The 23,073-nt window shown below is 46.4% G+C and overlaps 1 protein-coding gene across 9 annotated transcripts in view; it reads left to right on the forward strand.

The window, feature by feature from the left end:
• KCNMB2 (potassium channel subfamily M regulatory beta subunit 2) overlaps positions 1-23,073 on the forward strand; it is a 154,802-nt gene that overhangs the window by 119,019 nt on the left and 12,710 nt on the right. For 4 of the 9 annotated variants that reach the window (XM_014938875.1, XM_014938877.1, XM_014938878.1 and 1 more), the window contains exon 2: positions 18,597-18,707. The exons of 4 other annotated variants lie outside the window; for them this stretch is intronic. In XM_014938875.1, the coding sequence (XP_014794361.1) occupies positions 18,597-18,707 (111 nt within the window). Of the gene's footprint in view, positions 1-18,596; positions 18,708-23,073 lie in introns of those variants that run through there. One more of the 9 variants, XM_014938881.1, reaches the window with a different exon arrangement.

Here is a 23,073-nt window from a genome sequence, read left to right on the forward strand (position 1 = left end):
TCTATTTATACAGATAAGCACCCGACAGAGTTATCGGAATCAACGCAAACACTCAGAAAAAAAGATTCAATATAAATAATAATAAATAAGTAAAGACCCAGGAAATAGAAATGTACAATTTAAAACTAATTGAAATGCTGACCCGAAGAATACCTGGTTATGTGCATTTCTGCAAAGGCAGATTCCGAGAAAAGGAAAGAGAGCGCAGAAAGCAAGTGGGTGATTTCTGAGGTGGCAGACAAGAGAACAGACAAGCAGCATCCAGCTCAAAGGAAACAGGCAAGGGCTAGAAAGTGGTGGAAGTAATATTGGATTTTATTTTTTTTTTAATATATGAATTTTAAATTACTTCGTGCAAAACAAGGTCTGAGCACTGTTATTGAAATCAGCCTGGGGGAGAGTAAAGGAGCAGCACAGGTATCTGCACACACATGTGATTTCCATGGGTGGGCAGCCTAATTTTGCACCCGTGTTCTTTTTTGAGGTCAAGAGAATTTTTGACATGAACCCTGTTTGGTTGGTTTGCTGAGACATTTTTCATCTGCCTTTGTTTGCCTCTGAAGTTGCCATGGGATGGGATGGGGCTGGACCAGCCACCACCAGCAGCCTTTCAAAGTACATATCAGTTCAGGATTTAGTCTGATTACCATATGGTAGGCTTTGGGTCACACCTGCCCTAGACTGTCGTGTGGACAACCTATCTTCAAAATATTATTTAAATTCTTCTTTGAGGCCTGATGAAGTCCAGGAGCCCCAGCTGCTCAGTGCTGGGTACAGCAGTAAAGAAAGGCCAACTCCAGCCCTGGACAACTCACAACATGCTCTAGTTTCATTTCAGGTGTGGCCCAGCCAAAAATATAAGGGCATGTTCAGACCAAGTGCTGCCTCACCCACTTCAGTGCATTAAATCTTACCCTACAAGGTAAATCCCAGTTGGGACCAGCCATGCTTTGCTTGGCTCTGTATGAGAAACGGCAACAGCACAGTATTCTGGGGAGAAAAGGTCACGAGACATATACAATTTCATCATTAGTGTACCTGAAACTATTAAGAGCTTGCAAAAATTTCCAATAATTATCAGCTGAAAAAAAAAAAAAAAAAAAAAAAGGTTTAGCCTTGGAAGGCTGAGTCCTTCAGGAGAAATTCACTAGGTTTTGCCAACAAGATTTAAACTTCTCCTAAAATAAGGAAATAGGCTCCATTGCAGTCCCAATGCAGTAAAACAGACGTATATCTTATGCACTGTTTCTGTGAACGTTTGATGTGAATCAGCACTGTTTGTACTTCAGTTGGCTCATCCCATAAATCAAGCACTGCCTCTCCCCAAAGGCAGCCTGAGCATCCCAGGAAAGGGAGCAAGCAGGAGTTTGGCACCTCCAAGCTCCTTGGTACAGCCACCCAGACACAAAGCCAAACTTCTGCAGTGACTGCAGAGGTCAGAGGACAGTTGCTTTGCTGGTACCAGCCAATACAGCCCTGCTGACATTGCTGGAAGTGCCCTGGTGGGCACCAAAGCTGGGCATTAAGTGCCAAGAGAACAGATGCAGGTGGTCAGAAAGAACAGAGAGTGGGAGGAGACAGGAAACAGCCAACAAATAGGAGAGGAGAAGATCAGGAGGTGACCTCAGGTTATCAAGCGCAGTGTTTAAAAGAAACAAGGAAAAAAGTACTTTGACAGAGAACATAATTAAACCGTGGAGCTTCTTGGCAGAAGACCCAATGAAGGTGACAATGGGAGATGGCTTGGGACAGAGGTCAGACCAGCTCTGAGGATCTGGTTAGACCATCTCAGGATGCTGGGAGGTTGCCTGAGGTCTCGCAGGCTGGCTACAGCACCCCTTGCAGCTTGGTGCAGGTCCATCTGTACCTACTGCTCCTCACACCCATCCCCAAGCACCCAGGAGCAGGTGCCAGACACTGAATGGGGTGGACCTGGCCTCTCACCCAGCACCTCTGCTCCTTAAATAACTTCCAGGAGGGAGAAAAAGAGGGCAGGTAACAGGCTGATGTAATTCAGCTCCTCTGAAATGAAAATGGATGTCAGGATGCAGCTAAAGGACTGCTCAACTAAGCGTTGGCAGGAGGGGAACGCTGCTGAGTTTCATTCATGGTCCACAGCACACCAAGGAAAAGAAAGGGAGAGGTTAAAGAAAAAAAAAATAATAAAATAGTCCTGATTAAAAACCAAGATATTTTCAAAAAGTTAACCAGAAGCCAAGATTTATCCAGATCTGCTCTTATTTAACCTTCAGTGTGAGTTCATGTCGTAGCCTTTCTATTCCTGGTAACAGCTGATGAACGTGGTGTAACAAGGTATTAATAAACATCTGCCCAGCTCTAAGATTAATATAGGGAAGAATTAATGGAGGTCTTAGCACGTTCATATTTTCTAATTATGGCAGATGACTTTATTTATAGAAATAATAGGGAGAGTGGAAATTGTCACTGACATCATGTCAATATACATAATGAAATCCAATCATTTAATTGCATTACATTTGGCTAAGGAGTCATATCAATAAAAGGCCCTCCTTAGAGCAGTTCAGTGGTCAGTATGTACTTCGTGTTAGAAAGCTATTAAGATTAATATTCTTTTCAATGAATCATTGGGAAAATAAGTCATTTCTGACACCTATTGCTGTCCTGACCCCGAGAGGGACGGGGCTGGGGAGCAAACCTTTCCATCAGGAGAGGTGAAAAGCCCCTTGCAGAGACTTTGGGTTTTCATGCTCATTTCTGGACACGCCTTGCATCCCAAAGCATCCAAAATAATAAAATAACACCCAAACTGAAGCCCATGCCAGGCATCAGCTCTGCTTCGTGTGGTTCCCTCCTCTCCACCACAATAAAGTATCACTAGCACTTCTCTGGGAACAATATCGTACTGTACCACCGGGATAAATAAAGTGCAATGTTAAACCCTGATATGTTTACGCCTCCTAAGAGAGGGGGGAAAGCCTATAAAACTCCTTCTAAAGGAGACATGGGCTGTTTGGTTCGTTTGCAGCTTGTTAGGTGAAACCCCGAAGCCGGTTTTTATCAGGAGGGGCGGACATTGGTGTTAGGGAGCTGCTGGGGTTTAAGGAGGCTTCAGACTGACTGTGGCTGTTTCTCAAGGCTTTAAAATACATTTCGTAACACTCAGTTCAGACAGGCAGCTGGGGAACTTTGGCTCTTTCCTCCCAGAAGCAGGGAAACAAAATAAAGCTACATTTACGGTGACAGATGGTCTGTTACACACAGAGCATCGCTAGCAGTTTTGTTCCTTGCACATTGAAGGAGGAGATCTGGACTGATGCTGAAGGGCCAGAAAAGTCCTCCAGTTCTCTCCTCTTCTTCCAGAAATGTGTTTCCTAATCCATCCTGATCTTCCAAAGCTATCAGTCTGAATTAATGAACACAGAGCAAGGAGACGTAACTATTTCTATTAATTATAGAGGCAGGTTTGTGCAATAAACAGAATTCATAGCCCTACAGTGCAGCCTAAGTACCTATAATTCAGCTGCTCCGCTCACAACTGCGGCATCTTCTTCACATTGTTTTACAAATTGGCAAACCTGAGATCAGCAGCCGTGCACACCACGGTGACATTTAGTTTAACTACAGGAGATCTGATCTGCTGAAAGCCACGGGTGGTCTTCCAGTATGCTGCTTTCCACTGCAGTTGTGTTACGGCTCCCAAATTAAGTACTCCTAGATCAGGTCCGTGTTTTCCACAGAAGTGGAAATACAGATGCTTAGGAAATACTGCCTGTTACTTATTGCAATTGCTGGTACTTGGCCAAGGTAAGACTTGGGGTGATGCTCTTTCAGAGACGAGCAGAAAGGAAGACCAGGACACTCCTTGAGCCCACCTGACTCTCCAAGTCAGCCAACTGGTTTGTATTTACTCTAGGATACACAGCATGGATATCTTTGTACCCACACACAGATATCTTTGTTCATTGGCCAACACCCAGTATTTGCGTACTCCATAGAAATTCATTTTGGGCATCAAAACCTGCAGAAACAGAACTGGGTGTGCTGGGTCCTACTCAGTCCTTCTCTCACCACCTTAACACCAGCATTGGTGTTGGTAGGACTGATGGCAGCAACAGGTTGGATGAGCATCTTCTGTCACCCTGTGGTGACCTTCACCTCAGACCAAGTCTGGGACTAGAAAGCCCCAGAAGGAACTGGGGGTGGAAAGCAGTGTTGCTCCAGCAGTGGTGAAGTGAGAGCTTTTGAGGTGGTGGTAAAAGAAAAGCAAAATTCCTGGGGGCATAAAGGGAAGCTAGAAAGGCACAGACTGATGGTTATTTTTGTTCCATTCCAGCTTTCCACTATCCAGACTAAAAAAAACTTTGTTTTTCTCTGCACCTGAGTGAGAGAAGGCAAACGCACAACTCCCAGTTTGCAAATGAGTTTCATACTAGGGCTTAGAGCTTTGCACTCACAAACTGGTCTGGCTGGGGAGCACTCTGGCAACTGAAATACTCCAGTAGCAACATTCTCCAGACCACTTTTGATGGCAGTGTGTTCTGACAAAAATTACTCCATCAGGATGAAGAGAAAAAGAAAAGGCACTTCTATGGGCTACGGTGCAAAAGGTTGATTTTCTATACATTTATATTTTCACTACTCGCAGTGCTGCTGGAGTTACATTTTAAGCATCTGACTCAGGCATTTGAGTGGAAAGGTGATAAAAATGCTTGACTTTGATTGAATACTGGACTTGAATTTCCATTGTGACAGAAGGTAAAAATAAATACAAACAGTATGAAGAAATCAGAAAGGTACAATTGAACAAAACGTTCCACATCATTTTTTAAAATCTTTACAGCTACTGAAAATCTTTTGGGCTGGCATGAAGGTCACAATTCAGTTTTCGAGCGTTCTTTCAGCAGGGATTATATTTAGATACCGAACCTCCTGCTAGTTTAAGGGGAGTATTTCTTCAATTACATCCAATATTAGTTCCAGCTGCTAGGATTTCCCAAGGGACCACAGCAAACTGAAGAAATGCCTTTGCTCTGGTGCTAACAGGTCCTGGGGCATCTCCCTACCCCTTCCCTCCCCTCTGCATTCAGCTCCTGACCTCGCTGACGTAAATAAGAAGAGAACCGAGTACCCAGTCTCTTCTGAAGTACGTATCAAAGAGCATTGAAATGATAGACTTCATTAAGCTTCTACATCAGCTTTATAAGGAGGAAAAAAAAAAAGCTGAGCCAGGGAATTGGCAACAGCATTTCCAGTGGGAGCAAAAGTTGCATTTATACACCCTATGAATTAAAAATGCAGTCCATATTACAGCAGTCTCTGGTAATAGTTTCTGTAACTGAATTACTACTATCAAATCACTATAGAGAAAATCTCTCTGAACACATTAGGAGGAAGACTACCAGCTTTTATTTACCTACTGCGCTGCATCACAGCAAAAGGCACACACGAGTTACAACAGGGCCAGCTCAAGTCACCTGCCTGGTGTTAGCTGGTACTTTAACATGTTTTCCCACAGCTATGTCCACTTAAATTGATCTAAATAAATCAAATAATTCAAATGCCAGGTTTATAGTTGCAGGATAGAATCTTGGGAATATAAGAAAGAAAGATTTTTTCAGTTAAACTTACCTTCACAACCTCTTCAGCCACAAGCTATGCTGTAAAGCACCTTTATAATGAGATAGACACCCCCCTGTAGCCCGTGGGAGGTGGAAATGGCCTTCAAAACTTCAAGGTCAATGTGAAAACACAGCTTTTCTGCATTTTGATCTGAATGTAATTCACATGATTACTGGGGCTCAGGAATTCTTAGGAGAGACAGAAAGCAGGAAGAGCTTTCATAAAAGCAGCAAAAAGGGTGAAAATTAACAGGCAATTGTTAAAAAATTAACCTGGCCTTGAACCCCTCCAGGGATGGGGCAGCCACAGCTTCTCTGGGCAACCTCGGCCCCCTCACCACCCTCACAGGAAAGAATTTATTCCTAATATCTAATCTAAATCTCCCCTCTTTCAGTTTAAAACCATTACTGCTTGTCCTATCACTCTACTCCCTGATCAAGAGTCCCTCCCCATCTCTCCTGGAGCCCCTTTAGGGACTGGAAGGAGCTCTAAGGTCTCCCTGGAGCCTTCTCCAGGCTGAACAACCCCAACTCTCTCAACCTGTCCTCATGGGGGAGGTGCTCCAGCCCTCTGATCATCTTCATGACCCTTTGTGGATGGGTGGTATGTTCTGGATGCCACCAGTGTGTAAAGGGTTGTGGGAGGTGGGTAGGAAGCCACCCACCCACACTAAGATGCCCATGCACAACCTTGCAGTTCCACCCAGCAGCAGGGCAGAGGAGTGGGGAGTGGGATGGCCGCTGAAATAACAGGATTTAGGGACCTGAGTTAGGACCTCTCCTGGATCTACAGCCTGCCCTGGTCATCAAAAGCCAGACCACTGGGCAGCGATGTGGTCAGGTGAACCCACCTGTGTAGGAGAAGCTGTCTGGTGGCAGACCTCTCGCTGGCTTCGCATGAAAGACAATTCTTGCTGGCTATTTTGCACTTGAACTTCTGTGCTGAGATGGGTATCTTCCAGGACCTGCTCCAAAATACCTTCTCACAAATGGCCCAGCAACCAAAAATCTATACCTTCACCCTGACAATTTCAGCGCATCACCAGCACACAGTTTTGCTGTCCCCGGTTCCTTAAGGCGTTTTTGCCCAGTGCTGTTGGAAAAGAAAACATTCGCTGTGCCCTGGGGAAAATGAAGCGTGTAAGTCCCGTTATCACTGACAGAAGTTGCGCCTCTAATTCCCCATCTGCTCTTCTGAATGTTAACCTACCGTCCTGGCACATAAGCTTAATTTATAAATAGGGATTCCAAATAGAAAGCAGCAAAATATTAGTCAGCCAGGCTGGTGGTGTCTGCAGAAATGTGCCGTGGGCACTCATGTTTCAAGAAAGGGAAATTATAGGATAAAATAATGGTGTTGTTTTATGTTGATTGAGGAAAAATGCTGGCACAGAATAGGACGAAGCAATGGGTCAAAACCAGATTTATTTATTTTTTGGATCTTTCATCCATACGAGATGCTGCACAGCTCCTCTTTCCTATTCTTATTGTTATTTGTGTTTAGCAGCCAAGTAAAATAGCACATGAGGCAAGAAATCTGAGAAGAGAGTAATAATGTGATGCATAGTGTTAACTCACTGGTTTTGGAAATACCCATTTATCTTGGTTAAATGAAAGCTTAGCCCAAGTACTAAGCCAAGTAATCATGATTAGGGAGAGAAAAAGACATTCACCTCCTTGGAAACTCAATACTCTTCAACAGTAATAGCACTGCAGTGACATTGTTCGAAGCTGGACGTTTGCTGTAATTAATATAGATTATTGCCATATGAGGAATGGAAATGTCTATGCCTGCTCCTACCATTGTTTTCATTTCTACACCAGTTATGAGACCAGAATACATTGGGTTTTTGTTTCATGGACATGGCCCCTTCACTGTTTGGAGTGCTCTGCTGGCCTCAAAGGACTGCAGAGATTTTGTTCTCTTTGTTGGTTCAAAGCTGCGTAGAGGGCATATGTACCCTGTTCTTTCTTAGAGAGACTTTGCTTTTGTTCTTTCTCGTTATCTTTTTTCCTGACTGTCAAGAAAAATTGGTTTTATGCTAAAAAGTATATTATAAGCACACATCTCTGAAGAGACTCACAAGCTCTCAAGCTATTGGTTTTCTAAGGAGGCTCAATCTGCATCTGTAACGTCCAGTGTATGATGCACTGAACTCATCGACAAAGCAGATGATTTAGAGGTTGCACTGATTTTTGACCTAATAGGCTGGTGCTTTTTAATATTTCCAGTGCTTTTCTACAGCACTTGGGTACAAAATTCTGTGTTGAGAATTTGACGCAAGAGTTGATCATATTCAACTAAGAGGGCTACAGATGGCAAAGTCCATGTCCTGAAAGGATGAGGAGCCACCACAGAATGTTTATGCTGCAAAATTTACCCTTTTGTAATAAGATAAAGAGGAAAGATGCTTATGATCTTAAAGGTCTTTTCCAACCTTTATGGTACCTTTTCCAACCTAAACTGTTCTATGACTCTATGAGATCCAAGCTGGATGTTTGCTTTTACCACAGAGGTGCTTATTTCACAGCTCCGTGCCTCAGTATCAGTGCTATTGGAGGTATTATGTCTGTCAGTGGTATTATGTTTGTCTTTCCCCATCAAGCCCTTTTCTCTTAGTTTCAAGGGAGACAGTTTCTACCCGTTGTCTGTCGTAACCAGGTTTCTGAGCTGAACCTGTGACTTCCCGCTGCTTTCGGAGGTCCTCCAGCAGGTCCAAGAGACCAGTGGCAAGGGAAGCACGACTACCAGGCAGCTGGAGACCTGAGCTCATGGCCCTGTCCTTCCTGCAGTCTGGCCATCTCAGGCATTTAGATCCCAACCAGCTATTCTTTGCATATGCCAGTAGATTTAACACAACATCATTCTTTGACAGCATGTGGGTTAATAACTTGCTTGAATTTCCAGATCACACTGGTGGGGCTGATCTAGCACCCCCTGGACCAGGATGAGATATTTTCCTCATTTATCTGCACAAACCCAATGCAAAACCAGTTGCCTGCAGTGGGGAAGTGGCTTTACACCAGTACCCAAGGCAGGAAGCCAACCTGCTTACAGGAGGAGGTTGTGGACTGGTGGACTCGAGTGCTGGTCTGAACCAGGGATGAAACCAGTGAAGGGCTTGTGCAAGTCACCTCCTTGCCCGGTGCCAGGTCAACAGGAATAACAAACATCTCCGAGTCATGATTTTCAGCAAGATGTGGTCTTTAGTGGGATGTGACACGTGAAATCTCAGCCGTGGTCTGGTGTCCCTGCTGCCTGCCCACCCATCGTTAGCAGCACACGCGTCCGGCCAGCTGCAGCCTGCTAGGTCCTCGTTAAAATTAACAAGCAGACCAAATGCGGACTGCTGTATTTTGCCACAGAAAATAAAGTCAAACAGCAGCTAAAATAGAGGAGAGGAGGTGGGGGGAAGAGAAGGCTGACCAAAGGCAACACAAGAGTTGTATTTATTTTTTAATCCCATCTCTTTTAGTGCCTGTGATGAGCGCTGTAACTAAAGGAATCTAACTGAATTAGAATTTCAATATGTCCTGAGCAGATTGGAGCTGTTGCCATTCATGAGCAGCACGTCCCAGCTGTAATTGCCTGCTTGCTTATCCACACAGCTCTTTACAGCTAATCCAAATGTGGACTCGAAAATAAATAGTGCCAGAGCATTGGCTTCCCGCTGGGCAGTAGTTTTAGCTCGCCTCTGCCTTTGCTTTGTTCCGCCTGGTGCTCTCCATGGCACGGGGACTGACTCCAAGGAGATAAAAGATGATTGACCCGCTCAAGGAATTAGGTGGTAGAAAAACCCGCTCCTTTCTGCCATACCTGCCCTGCCTGTTTGTGCTTTTCCTCTGGGTGCTGCTCCACATCTGTTTATCTTTCTCTGCCCTCACCTCCCTCCCCAGCCACGTCCCTGGTGTGATCTGCTTCTCTGTTGGGGCTTCCCCATCGGTGGCTGGTCCCCTCCCTGTCCCCAGCACCCCTGCCCTCCCTGTGCTCCCACCAGCAAACACACCATCAGGGTACCTTAACGCTGCTTTTCTGAAAGGAAACCCTCTCTTCAGGGATATTTAAGAGCCATGTACTTCTCAGATCAGGGCTTCTTCAGAGGGGTGTAAAGCTGAGGCACAGTTGCACAAAGCTGGAGCTGGAAGGGGATGTCCCCACGGATGGGACTTGGCACTTCCCCAAAGCAAGGCTCTGCCTTTTCTTTCTGAATCTGTCTGTGTCTTGGCTCTCCTCCCTCCTGGCTGGGTGGAAGGTGGTTGTCCACCATCTTTTAGGCTATTTTCTCCACTACATCCACCACAGTCTTCCTGGGAGACTTTGGCCAAGTCTCGGCAGCCTCTGTGCCTCTGTTTGGCACCTGTAGAAGAGCAGTGCCAACAGCTTGTTGCTTCACAGTCTGGACTGTAAATCTCAGGGCCTTGAGATGACAGTAGTGGTGCAGGAACATGGGCTGAGTCAGAAGCCATCAGCATAGTCAGAGGTGTGCAGCTCCCACTGTGCAACCAATTATTCCTAAAATTAGTCTTTTAAGTATCCAAAGAGGCTTCTCTAAGATCTGGTCGAGTGGGTATCCACAAAATCTCAGCTGGGGAGAAGGTCATTCCTTCTTGATGACCATCAAAGAGACTGGCTCCAGCGTGGAGCTGGAAACGCCTCCCAGCCCTGGGAGTGGAGGAGCATTTTACAGGCAGATTGTGCCCTTCTCTGACACCAGGAAGCAGCTGAGATGATGAATATAGTGCTTGTCCAATGTGTCACTTGCTACGTAAATTCAAATTCGGCACAGAAAGCTAAAAATGTTTGCAGAGTCCTGACAGGCAAAAGAGACAATTATCTTCAGCTGTTCCTCACAAATGTTAATCCTCAGTGGCTGCAACGTGCCAAGAGAGGCATTGTCTCGTGCTTGGATTGCAAACTCACCAGCACCAAAACATAAGGATGATACTAAGGGCTGGCTCTTCATAGATGCTCTGCTACCTGGAGGTGACCCGAAAGTGTCTCCTGCCAGGTACAGTGATGGGAGTTGAGTCTGAAGCATCAGAGGTGGCCAGAAAGCCGCCAAAGAAGAGAAGGTGGGACTCTCTTACTTGTGATGATAGACAGCAGCTCCCTCCTTCGCAGCTGACCTGAGGAAACAGGCTACAAAGATGATTCAGGGATTGGAGCATCTCCCTTATGAGGAGAGACTGAGAGAGCTGGGACTCTTTAGTCTGGAGAAGAGAAGGCTGAGGGGAGACCTTATCAACGCCTACAAGTATCTCAAGGGAGGGTTGAAGGAGGAGGGAGCCAGACTCTTTTCAGTGGTTCCCACCGAGAGGACGAGGGGCAACGGGCACAAGTTGGAACATAAGAGGTTCCACTCAAATATGAGGAGAAACTTCTTCACGGTGAGGGTGACGGAACCCTGGAACAGGCTGCCCAGGGAGGGTGTGGAGTCCTCTTCTTTGGAGATTTTCAAAACCCGCCTGGATGCAGTCCTGAGTAACATGCTCTGACAAGCTCTAGGCAATCCTGCTTCAGCAGGGGAGTTGGACTAGATGATCTCTATGGTCCCTTCCAACTCTAGAAATTCAGTGAAATTCAGTGAAATTCAGTGAATTTCTCCCAGAAAGTGCTGTTTGAATCAGCTAAATCCGAATAATTAATTTCTCCCAGAAATTGCTGTTTGAATCAGCTAAATCCGAATAATTAGACTAACACAGTGCAACCAGGGTGAGCGCATTAATCCATCATGGCATAGGAAGAGGCATTGAGGGGAAAAAAAAGAAAAAAAAAAAGAAAAAGTGGAGAAGAAAGTTAAAGTTAAAAAGATCAGGAAGAATAAAGACTATAAAGCCTACAGCCGTGCTGTGTGAGCTACTTGGATTCGTACTAGGCAGGGAAGTCTTGGGAAAGAGGAAGCCTAGGGATGACATGCATCATTAAATGGCATGGTTTTAAAGCTTTTTTCAAAACACGCAAAGCCAACACTTGAGAAAAAAACACCATGAGGTGGAAACCTGGAAGATCTAGAGGTTACTTTGGAAAATTCAATTTTGAAGCATGAACATATTACATGTTGTCATGTTGCAAAGAGGTATAGATACTTATGCCTTTCTGAATACCCCTCTTGCCCCTGTATATACTGGGGAGAGGGAATTAACCATCATAAAGGATGACTTGAAGTTAAAAGAAAGTTTGTCTTTAAAAACAAAACCAAATGTTGCTGTGTTCTGCACACAGCTAAGCTGCATCCCCAGTTATCACTGCTTCAGTTATCACCGGCAGCCCCGTTCACCTCTTCCTTTGGACAGGTAGTGCCTAAGACATGCACCGTGGGAGCCCAACAAGACTTGCCCTGGCTCTCCCTCATTCAACTCAAAAACTAGATGGAGAGCCCAGCTCTGAGCTCTGGGGATATTTAGGAGAAGGGCCAGAAATCAAGGTGAATTCATTAACGAAGCCTCATTAGCCATCAGTCTTCCTAAACTCTTGTCAGCACATTAGCACCAGCTGCCCATTGCCCATTTTTCCCTTGCTGTAATGAGGAACCCCAAATCCAAGGTCGTTTGCCAGTTGGATTAGTCCGTCAGTACAGCCAGAGAATGCTCCTGAAATGCTCCAACGAGAACAGTTATTTATGTCACACTGTCCTGCACTGTGCCCATTAGCTCGCCATGCAGCAAAGTCCAGTCACGAGGCAGAAATCCACCATTTGATGTTGTTGTTGCTGCTGCTGCTTCACAATTTAGCGTTGCTGCTGCCAGAGCATTAAACGTTCCCTAAGTGGTAACTGTCTTCTCCTAATGCAGATACATTTCTTTTATGAGCTAGCTCATTGCTGTTCTTCTGCCATGGTGGCAGAGAAGTGGAATGAGGGCAAGCAGACACCATGCTCAGGTGGAGACCTGCAGAGAAAACAGATATTTTGACTACACAAGTAATGATGAATTGTGTGAGAAGAGGGCAATTACCAGCCAGGTGCTCACCTGGGTTCTGGTTTGCATCATCAGTGCCAGTGTGTGAAACCTCCCTTGGTATTTATGTCTTGGGGCTTTCATGTCACGCCACGGCCACGGACACAGTGGGTCTGGCTCAGATACCCCAGGCAGATGCCTGCTCAGTTTTTACCACCTGTTTGTGTCTCTCCTCACCCTCTTCCTGCTGTACCTCTGCTTCCATCTACCCCTTCATGTTGCCGTTGACCATACCTCAGAGTCAGAAATTCCAGGCACTGGTTTTTAGTCCTTGGTCCAGCTCTTACATACTTTTTATACCAGAACTCCCTTGGATCACCTCCAGAGTCAAACAGAAGCATCTTAATTTAGTAGTTACCTCCACCACTTTGCCTGGGAAGCTCTTCCACGCACTAAGGTACCTGAACGACAGGCTAGCTGGCAATCAGGCTACACTTTACATCAGGAACTCAACAGGCCATTTTATTTATTCTTCCACCCTTCGTCACACAATACTTCTCCCTGTTTTCTGGCTCAGCAAAGCCGTGGGAAAACACTCTCATCAGACACAGGTGTGGGTAAGACCTATTGGGGCATAACCCACACAATATTTCTCCCTGCTTTCTGGCTCAGCAAAGCCATGGGAAAACACTCTCATCAGGTGTGGGTAAGACCTATTGGGGCATAACGTCTTACTGTCCATATTCAGTAAATTCCCCCCAAAATGTACCACCATCCCCTTGTGGGATGCCTTTGACACCTGGTTTCAGCCTCTTCCTTTTCCTGTGGGCGATGATGGATGGGACTACCCCAAAAATGGCTCTCCAGCCATGAGAGAGACCAAATATCTCCGAGCACTCAACAGCAGCCACTCTGTTTGTCCAAGAACTGGCACTGACCATTTTGTCATGTCATGGAGAGAGGTCAAGGTGTTGGACCAGCAGGAAAACTTCAGGGCTCACGGGGAACTGCCTCAGGGTTCAAATGAATCATCTGGCTGGGAAACATTGGGATGAAGGATGCAGAGCACGTGGCAGTGTGGGCACGGGTGTATTCAGACAAAGCTTCAGAGGTCAGTGATTGTATCTTTTGGTGAATGTTTAGCTTTTGTTGGCTTTTGATGACTCAGGGTGTCTTTTATGAGGCAAAATTAATGCAAGTGCCGCTCTTTATACAGTGGCCACATTGCCCAGGAAATGAAATGCCATAAGGGGAGTAGAGCTCATTAGTTTGGTGCCGTAAATGGTTCTCCAAGGTCTCAGAACTGCTATGATTAACATAAATATAGACAGAGGCAATTACAAATAAAAACACATATAAAAATCATCTTTCCATCTGAAAATTCAGTCCACAATATCCCTCTTTGGCTGTTCACAGACACGGTGACCTAGAAGTCAGGAACATTTCATACCGATCATGACATAAACCAAAGCCTGAGGAAGGAAAGCAGCCAGCCCAGGGTGAAAGTGAGGACGTAACATAGTTACCAGGGTACCAGTTCAGGATTTTGAGATTCACCCTCAGAATTATATCCTTTCTGGAGCAATTTGCAGAAAATGCTGCCCCAGTATGTTATCTTCACTCTGCAGTTCTCCCTCAGGTAGTTGCTGTTGGGTGAATGTGTTGACTCTCCTTAGGACAGGGCAGAGTAGTTCTAATCTTATAAGAACTATCTCAAGCCTTCATTTTGCAAGGGCTGAAAAAGAAGAAACCTTGTCAGGTTTTCTAGTAAGGTCCATAAATTTCTTCAGAAGATGATGATCTTCAAGAGGATGAGAATGGGGTAAGATGGGAGGCATGGGCCAGCCCCATGGAGACCCACTGTGTCAGCATCATTGGCCCTTAGAGCTGCTCCTCAGCCAGTGCAGAGCAGTGAAGTGCCCTGGGCACAGGTCTACATGTCTTTGTAGGAGATTGTACACTTTTTAGGCTGCACCTCGCCCTTCAACATTGTGGATTTATTCAGAACAGACCCAAACACCAAGAACAAGGAATGTATGGTAGAAACTTAAGCGTGGCCTCCTCACCTGTCTCTGTGGCAACCACACCGAGAGACAGCTGTGTTGATGCTGCACTGGCTAAATAATGAAGGAGACAGCAAATTTCAGGCAAAGGCGAGCAGAAAGCCCAGGGTCCAGCCCAGCACCTTGACTCTAGCACCAGTCACACCAAGTACAGTGGTTTGCTGGCAACATGCCCTGTAGGAATATCTCCTCCAGACTCCTGACAGTCAAAAAGCAGCTTGAAGCACCTCTTCTAAACTGTTTTTTAACAGGTATTGTCATGACTTTAGGTGCTGCGTCTGCTCCAGCAATAGCACAATCCACTTTTACTCTAAATGTCAGGCTGACATCCTGCGGTAATGAGTTTCACGGGCTGATTACTTGTTGCATGATAAAAATATGTTGCCGGCAGCTGAGTCAGAGAGGCAATGGGAAAGAAAAAAAAAAGTAATGCTACGTGTTTTCTCAGAAAAGAGTGAGGGGGCAGGGATGGAACGGGGTTCTTGGGTTTAACTCAGGGGAAGAAAACGGCATGGAAGTTTGCTAACTGACCTGGAGAAGCAGGACACGGTGGTGTAGGTTGGAACCATTCTAAGTACCTGAAGGGAGCCTACAGGAAGGCTGGGGAGAACCTGTTTAGAAAGGCCTGCAGTGACAGGACGAGGGAAAATGGCTTCAAGCTGGAGGGGAACAGATTTAGACTGGAGATGAGGAGAGGGTTCTTCACTGTGAGGGTGGTGGAGCACTGGAACAGGTTGCCCAGGGAGGTGGTTGAGGCCCCTTCCCTGGAGATATTCAAGGTGAGGCTCAATGAGGCCCTGGGCAACCTGGTCTAGTTGGGGGTGTCCCTGCTGACTGCGGGGGGGTCAGACTAGATGACCTTTGGAGGTCCCTTCTGGCCTGGGCAATTCTATGATTCTATGATAAGTTGAGAGTCTTCTGAAGGCCTTCAAAGAAGGGTCGTGGGCAGTTTGTGTGATCACTGTTCTGCAAAAGGCTCTTACCTTACCTCTAACCCCCCCCTAAAGGAACCATGGACTTTAGTGGCTGACAGCTGACCTCTGCTGTGATGTCATCAGTGTAGCAATTTTACACAAAATTAGGTGTGTCATTGTGTGTTAAATCGTGGTGGTTAGCTTGGATTGCCCAGCTAATGAAGCAGGCAGCATTAATGCCACCACATATGGACGGCTCCAGGGCACTGGCACTGTAAGGGAGACTGAAATCACTCTGACTCTGGGAGGAAGAAAAACAATCCTTTTCCTTCTCTGGCATCCCCTCGGTGGGACAGACCCCTCCTTGCCCAGCTCTCACCCTGGTGATGCTCCTATGACTTTCTGTGGAGCTTGCAAATCTGCCCCCCTGCCCATGCCATCCTGCCCAGGCATCCCTGTAGACACCGACGGGCAACAAAAGCTGCTGATCACCTCTTAATGTGTGCCCAAATTTTGCTTGATTAAGAACAGACTCTCTAATAGCATCTCCCGCCGGCTCTGGGGCCACTCAGGCTGTGGCAGCACGGCCAGCCAGGCTTTCCTGTGGCTCAGCTCACGTGACAGCCTAAAGGGTGCTGTGGCAAAGATCTGGTTTTATTTCCCAGCAGTGAGGGGCTCAGCCTGGGACAGGTCTCAGTCCAATACCCCAAGGTGGCTTCCAGGCCCTCGGATAGTGGCTCTGAGACCTCCTTTATCCCTCAATGCAGAAGCACCAGCTTCTTCTTTGCGGGCTCGACCGTGGCTGTTGTGCTGTCTGAGGTAGTGTAGGGGTGACATCTTCCACACCATACAAGACCCAAGGTTCTGCAACCCAAATTTCTGGCCACCATCCCTATAAAAACACTTCTTAGTCAGTGGCTAGATTGGTTAGATCCTGGTAGATGCCACTTCACTTTCTGAACTACAGTTATCTCAGGGAGGAAATGCCTCTCGGCACTCTTTATTCCCCAATTCTTCACTACAGTGGTTGTAAGGAAACAAATGGAACTTTTGGAGCTCTCAGAGCTGCAGAGATGACTACAGAGTCAGGAAAAAGAAATGGAGGAGATTCCCCTCCTTCTGCCTGCTTCCCTTTGGACTCTTTCTTGTCCAATTTGCTGTGCACGAATGCAACACAAAAGCTTTGCCTGTAATTCCAAAGAAAGTCCCTGCCTGCAAGCCCAGGTTCCAAGCCAGCATCTCGGAGCATCACAGCAACAAGGGAGCAGCAGGACCCCAGCAGGGAGGAGGTGATGGGGTCACCAGTCTGGCCAGTTTGCCCAGCCAGGACTGGCTCTGACTCATGACTCTGGGCTGACTCCAGATGGAGATCCCGGTCCCTTGGCACCCATCAGGATGGGCTCTGGCTCCCTGTCTGCCTACGGATGGATTCTGGCTCCTGTCCACAGCAGTCTTCCCCTGTAGCCACCTCTAGAAGATTTCAATATTCTCCCAGGTTCACCGCTATGCAAATATTGAAATTAGCCCCTTGCATGATTATGTAGATAGTGACATTACAGACTTTTTCAGGCAAGGAGCACTGAGGAATTCATGTGCCTTCTCTGCTGATAGCATCAACAGCCAGGTTTATTTCTCAGTGAGCTAAAGAACAGCCCCCGTATATGAAAAACCTCAACATTAAAGCCCTAGGTATCTGAATATATTTCCTTTTATATTCTTAAGCCTTTCTCTGAATGCAGTAAAAGCACAAAGGGCTGTGCCATGAAATAATGTAAAATACTGCCCTCGCCAAGAGGGCCCCAATTCTCAGAGATTGAGAATTTTGAGTGAGTCTCACTAAAAGCAGAAGCAGCTTAGGAGGAGCTACGAAGGCAGCTGTACCCCACCAGCAGGTCCAGTACTCCCAGCCTGGTGATGAAGTTACCAGCTGGAAAGATGGCTACTCAAATTCAGTTGATCTAGGGTAACCAAAACCTGCTAGGAATGAGATAGATATAGTGAATGTGCCTTGAATTGAGGCAAGAGAGCAGCAGCACTTCCTGAGATCCTTTCAACTCTGTATTTCTGATTCTGTGAGACCTACTTCAAGTGCAGGCTTCAAATTCAGTCCTTAAAATGAAACCCCCTCGGGCTTTTTTCCTCTTCAGAAGGCCCTGAGAGCCTGAGAGAAGGCAGAAGGTCTCATACCCTGCTGTGAAAATAAGCAGTCCCTGGGCAGGAATCTAACTGGTCTGTCCAAGCGGCCTCGGGACAGTAATTTCTCTGTGGGAAAACACATCTTTGACACATCAGTTACATTTCCACAAAATGCCGCATTTATGTCTCATGCTTGTGCCTCATTCAGACACTTTTCTTGAGAGTCTCATTGCGCTGAGAACTGCCGTGCAACCAATAAGCTGTAATGAATGCCTGTGTGATTAAACAGCCACTTTCTACCCCCAAAATACTGCCATAAAAACACTGAATGCAGCTGTTACCTTTTCTTAAACTACCGGTATTTTCCTATCCATAGTGCAAACCCTTTGCACTGTGCAGCAGAGCTAAGCCTGGAGAAAAGGAGGCTGAGGGAACACCTTATCACCCTCTAAAAACTACCTGAAAGGAGGATGTAGCCAGGGGAGGTCTCCCAAAGAACAGGGGACAGGACAAGAGGGAATGGCCTCAAGTTCCTCCAGGGGAGGTTTAGATTGGATATTAGGAAAAATTTTTACGCTGAAAGGGTTATTAAGCCTTAGAACAGGCTCCCCAGGGAAGTGGTTGAGTCACCATCCCTGGAGATATTTAAAAGATGGGTTGACATAGCACTTAGTGACATGGTTTAGTGATGGTTTTTGTCAGTGTTAGGTTGATGGTTGGACTCAATGATCAGAAAGGTCCCTTCCAACCTAGGGAATTCTATGATTAGCCAGGCTCAGATTTTACCAGTGGGCACTAAATGAGATTTATCCTTCATTCCCACCCACTGATCTGTCATCCCCATTATTTTACATCTTACCTTGAGTTAACAAATGGTCCATCTTCAGAGCACGGCTGGGCACGGCCACGGGGGATTTGGCACGCTGGATATAATGTGTTCTGCCGAGTTGGATGGGCAGTGACAAAAATTATCCCTCTTCCCCCAGGTCCTTCCAACGTCCCACCGCAGCGAGCAAAGCCAACACTGGGCAACCCTCTAAAATGTTTATTTGGACCAGTGGCCGGGGTTCTACATCTTACAGACATGATGAGAAAAGGTAAATGGCATCTATGCTGGTTGTCTCTTGGGGGTTTGGATCTTTAGGAGTAGCATCTCTTCAGTGGTGGCACTGAGGGGGGAAAGAAGGATGCAAGGGGTGTCCAAGCCAAAACAGAGTGGAAGGACAATGCCAGAGCCATGGCCAAAGTCTTCCTTGTTCCCAGGACATCAGTAGCACCCCATGCCCATCTCTGAGGTCAGCACACACACAAATAGCACATTTAAAATCACACTAATCCCCAGCCACAGGTTTGCAACCTCATCTCCAGCACCTGTGAAGCCTTTATGCCTTTTGCAGGTGTCCTGCTTCCAGCCATCAGCCCACACATCCCTGCAGGCAATGCACACACAGTGCCTCCTCTACCCCAGCCAGATCATTGCCCTGTCTCACTCTTACACACCTGGATGATGTATCCAGCTGTCAGAGATGTTTTCTGCTTATATGAATGTGTGTGTGAGGATGAGCGTGAGCATAATACACTGCACAGTGTCTGGGGGATGACAAGCAGCCTGAAAGTGATCTGGGAGCCCACCTAAGTGCGCTTGCTGGATGGAACAAGCTGCAGGATACAGAGGAAAAAATGAGTTACTGGGTCTCCCAGTGGAGCAAGGAACTACACAGAAGAGAAAGAAAGGGAGGGAGAAGTTTCAAGTCCACAGACAAAGGCAGCACTCAGTTGGGAATGAAAGATGTTAAATATCACTGATGAAAGAGCAATAGTCAGTAATGCTTAGACTCATACTTCCAAAATCTCTCTCCTTTGCACTGGACAGCTTGTCTTGCCATAACTGCACACGTTTCCCTTTCTTTTCTTTTCTTTCCCCTTTCCCTCCCTTGCCTCCTCTCATTCAGTTCCCCTTGAAGTCACTGCTAAATGCAATCACAAAAAATCAGACTCCGGTGAAACAAAAACAGAGGTCAATGTATCTACAGTGCCAATTAGCAAAACGCACTCTTCAGTTATTCTAATGAGACATTACTGCTTGCGTCTGCTTGAGAGAATGTGCTCATGAGTTCAGGCAGCAGAGCTGCCCTCAGGACACTGAGTTTCTTTGGAGAATTTGCCCATTTGCTGAACTTTTCTGCAAAGGTTGCAGAGGTATCCAGCTCTTTTGATAATCCAGTCCCAAACAGATATTTAGAAGCCACAAAGGCCAGCTTGGCAGCAGGTTTCTGTGGGCTTTTGGAGGTGGTTATCTAATGAACTAGGGTGAGATGTACTTCTGCAAGTCTCCTCTTTAACTGAATTTTCCCCAGGCTAATGTTCTTCTGCCCTAAGGCACTGTCATGGACAGGATGGTCCAAGGTTAGACGCTTGGAGGAGATACCAGCCTACACATTGGGCTGGCTGGAAGCCACAAGATCCTGATTAGCATGGCCTTCAACTCACACCATGCCTTTCACTGGGACTTATTAACTCGGGCTGAGAGCTGTGCTAAATAGGACTCACCTGTTTCTGGTCACTTAAACCCTTGGCAGAGCTCTGCCTGCAGAAATAGGGACGTAGGGAGTGGCATCTCTGGGATTACACACCAGGCATGGTCATTTCAGGTGCTTTTTCAAGCTTTTGAGTGGGCTTATTTCCCGGAAGGAGTTGTTCATAGCCTGGGAATGATCAATAAAATGCAGGAGGGAAGGGAGGGAGAGAAAATGGAAATTGGAGGGTGCTGACCACAGGCTCAGGACTGCAGAGGAGAAGTGTGAACACAGGGTCAATGTTGCTGGTGGGAGAAACTCATTCCCCAGCAGCTGGTAGGGATTTTAACAAATGTAAGGTCACCAGCAGCATCCCTATATCAAACAAGAAACATAGTTTAGAGAAAATACTTCTCCTAAATGACCCTTTCCTAGGATTTGTTGTTCTTGTTGTCAGGAGGATGGGGCCAGTCTTTTTTCAGTGGTGTCCAGGGATAGAACAAGAGGAAATGGGCACAAACTTGAATATAAGAAGTTCCATCTCAACATGAGGAGGAACTTCTTTACTCTGAGGGTGGCAGAGCCCTGGAAGAGGCTGCCCAGAGAGGTGGTGGAGTCTCCTTCTCTGGAGACATTCAAACCCACCTGGAGACGTGCCTCTGGGACCTGCTCTGGGTGGACCTGCTCTGGCAGGGGATTGGACTAGATGATCTCCAGAGGTGCCTTCCAACCCCATCTCATTCTGTGATTCTTTAAACTTCAGATGGGAAGACTGCCAATTGGAGGAGCAAATTTGTCACCTAACACATGCTACAACCACGGGCTTCTGAGGGATTTCACTGTAATAATAACCTGTGCAGCAATGTCTCTCTTGTTGTGGAGGAATCACCTCCTCTTGGGTGGAAGGTCTCTCTCAGGCATCTCCTTTTGCAGGATCAAGCCCCAGATTTATCTATTTCATTTCTGGTTTACACATACATTGTTCCTCAACTGCTACTTTTTATGCTTCAGAAACCTAGTCAAGCCCTCATTATTTCTCAGCTAATTATGCTTTCCACAACATTGTGAGCTTGGAAAACCAAAACACTGGTTTGGTTTGGTTTGGTTCAGTATGGTCCAGTTTGGTGGGAAAGAATTGAGTGAAAGAAATCTGTTCATATCAATAGGAATCCTTCTACAACCATCACTGGGACTTTTGTGAGAGCTCTGGAGAGATTTCCTGTTGCCATAGCTCTAACAACAAAAAATGATGCAGCTTAATGTACCCTGTAAAGAAAAATGTAAAGAAATTTGCTTCTGAGCAGAGAAGTCCCTGAGCATTGGGAATTCTGCTGGTGAGATACAGGAGGGTTTTTGACCCTTGCATTCAAGGATTTCTGATATCAGTAGACACCTCAACATGAGGTAATTTGAGTGACATCTGCATAATGACTGTGATATCAGAGACGGGAATGTGAATTCAAAGTCACCCTGAATAATCCAGGCAGGCAGGTATCCCCACCTGACAAGCCCCGTGACCGCTCAGTGACGGAGGAGGCAGCGTCTCCCTCAGCATCACACCACGGTCCATTTGCAAGGGGAAGGAAGTTAAGGGTAGGCAATTTGTGTCTACTTTAAAAAAAAAATAAAAACAAAGTAATGGCAGGTGCCATGTTGTCTAGATTTCCAGGTAGGAAACTAGACCCTCTTTGCAGGTCTTACTTAAAAAAAAAATAAAAACAAAGTAATGGTAGGTGCCTGGTTGTCTACATTTCCAGGGAGGAAACTAGACCCTCTTTGCAGGTCTCCTAGATCTACCCATTTTGGAACAAAACAGGAACTGTACTGGGTCAGAAGAAGTGTTATTTTATCCTCTCCTTCTCTACGTGGGCTTGCCCAGTTCAAGAACTGTACTAGGTCAGAAGAAGCATTACTTTAGCCTCTCCTTCTCTACGTGGGCTTGCCCAGTTGGAAGCCCTTGGCATACCAGACTGGTCCTATCTACATACCATAAATTCATCATATCCCAGAGCTGCAGCGCAGTCCTGCACCGAGCAGAGCACACAGGATGCATGTTTCCTATCTACATACCAATAAATTCATCATATCCCAAAGCTGCGGCGCAGTCCTGCACCGAGCAGAGCACACAGGATGCATGTGGCATGTCTTGTCCTTCACATAAAAGGTCATGTCCCTTGTGATGGCAAAGAACTGTCTTGGCTGCAGCAAATATGAGCAACTCTACGGAAGATGTAGAATTTCTTATTAAGGCTTAAACCAGCACTGTAATTCTCCTTCACTGACCCGTGTTCAGGCTGACTAACGTCGCCTGGGCTGCCGAATTTCATCACACAGGTCCTCCCTAAGCTTTCCTCTGGAGATCACGTCAGGAGCTGCTGACCACACCGCAGAGGGATCCCGGCTGCTGTGCAGAGAGATACGGAGAGGGAAATCTCTGCTCTGTCCCCAGCAGGCACGGTCATGGCTAAGATTCCCTCTCTCTGGCAGCCGAGCCCGGGTAGAGCTGCCAGCCCATATCCTCTGAGCAATTTGGCAAAAGGGACACTGAGATTTAGCAGGGGAGAACTTCGGTTTGGAAACGATCAGGGGAGAAAAGACCTTTTGTCCTTGGAGGCTCACTTTCTATTAAATGTCTTTGCACAGGGCAGGGAGACCCCCGCGTTCTGACGGCTGGGACTTCTTTAAAAACAAACAGCCCTCCCCTCTTGGTGTTTTATCACTTAATCATAAGTATTAGATGGAGTCACCTGGATGAGGAGTGTCTGGGATGCAGTGACCTGTACCTAACCACACCGCAGCAGCCAGCTAATTGAGGCTGTGCAGCCCTGGGACCCAAAATCAGCCGGCTGAGCACGGTGCTCTTCCAGCTCACCGAGCAGAAAGAGGTCCCTGGGCTGTGCCAAAAGTTCATACATCCACAAACTACCCACCCCCCTCCTCCATGGAG

The sequence above is a fragment of the Calidris pugnax genome, unplaced genomic scaffold (assembly GCF_001431845.1).
Source record: "Calidris pugnax isolate Ruff unplaced genomic scaffold, ASM143184v1 scaffold52, whole genome shotgun sequence".
In the NCBI taxonomy this organism is placed as follows: Eukaryota; Metazoa; Chordata; class Aves; order Charadriiformes; family Scolopacidae; genus Calidris; species Calidris pugnax.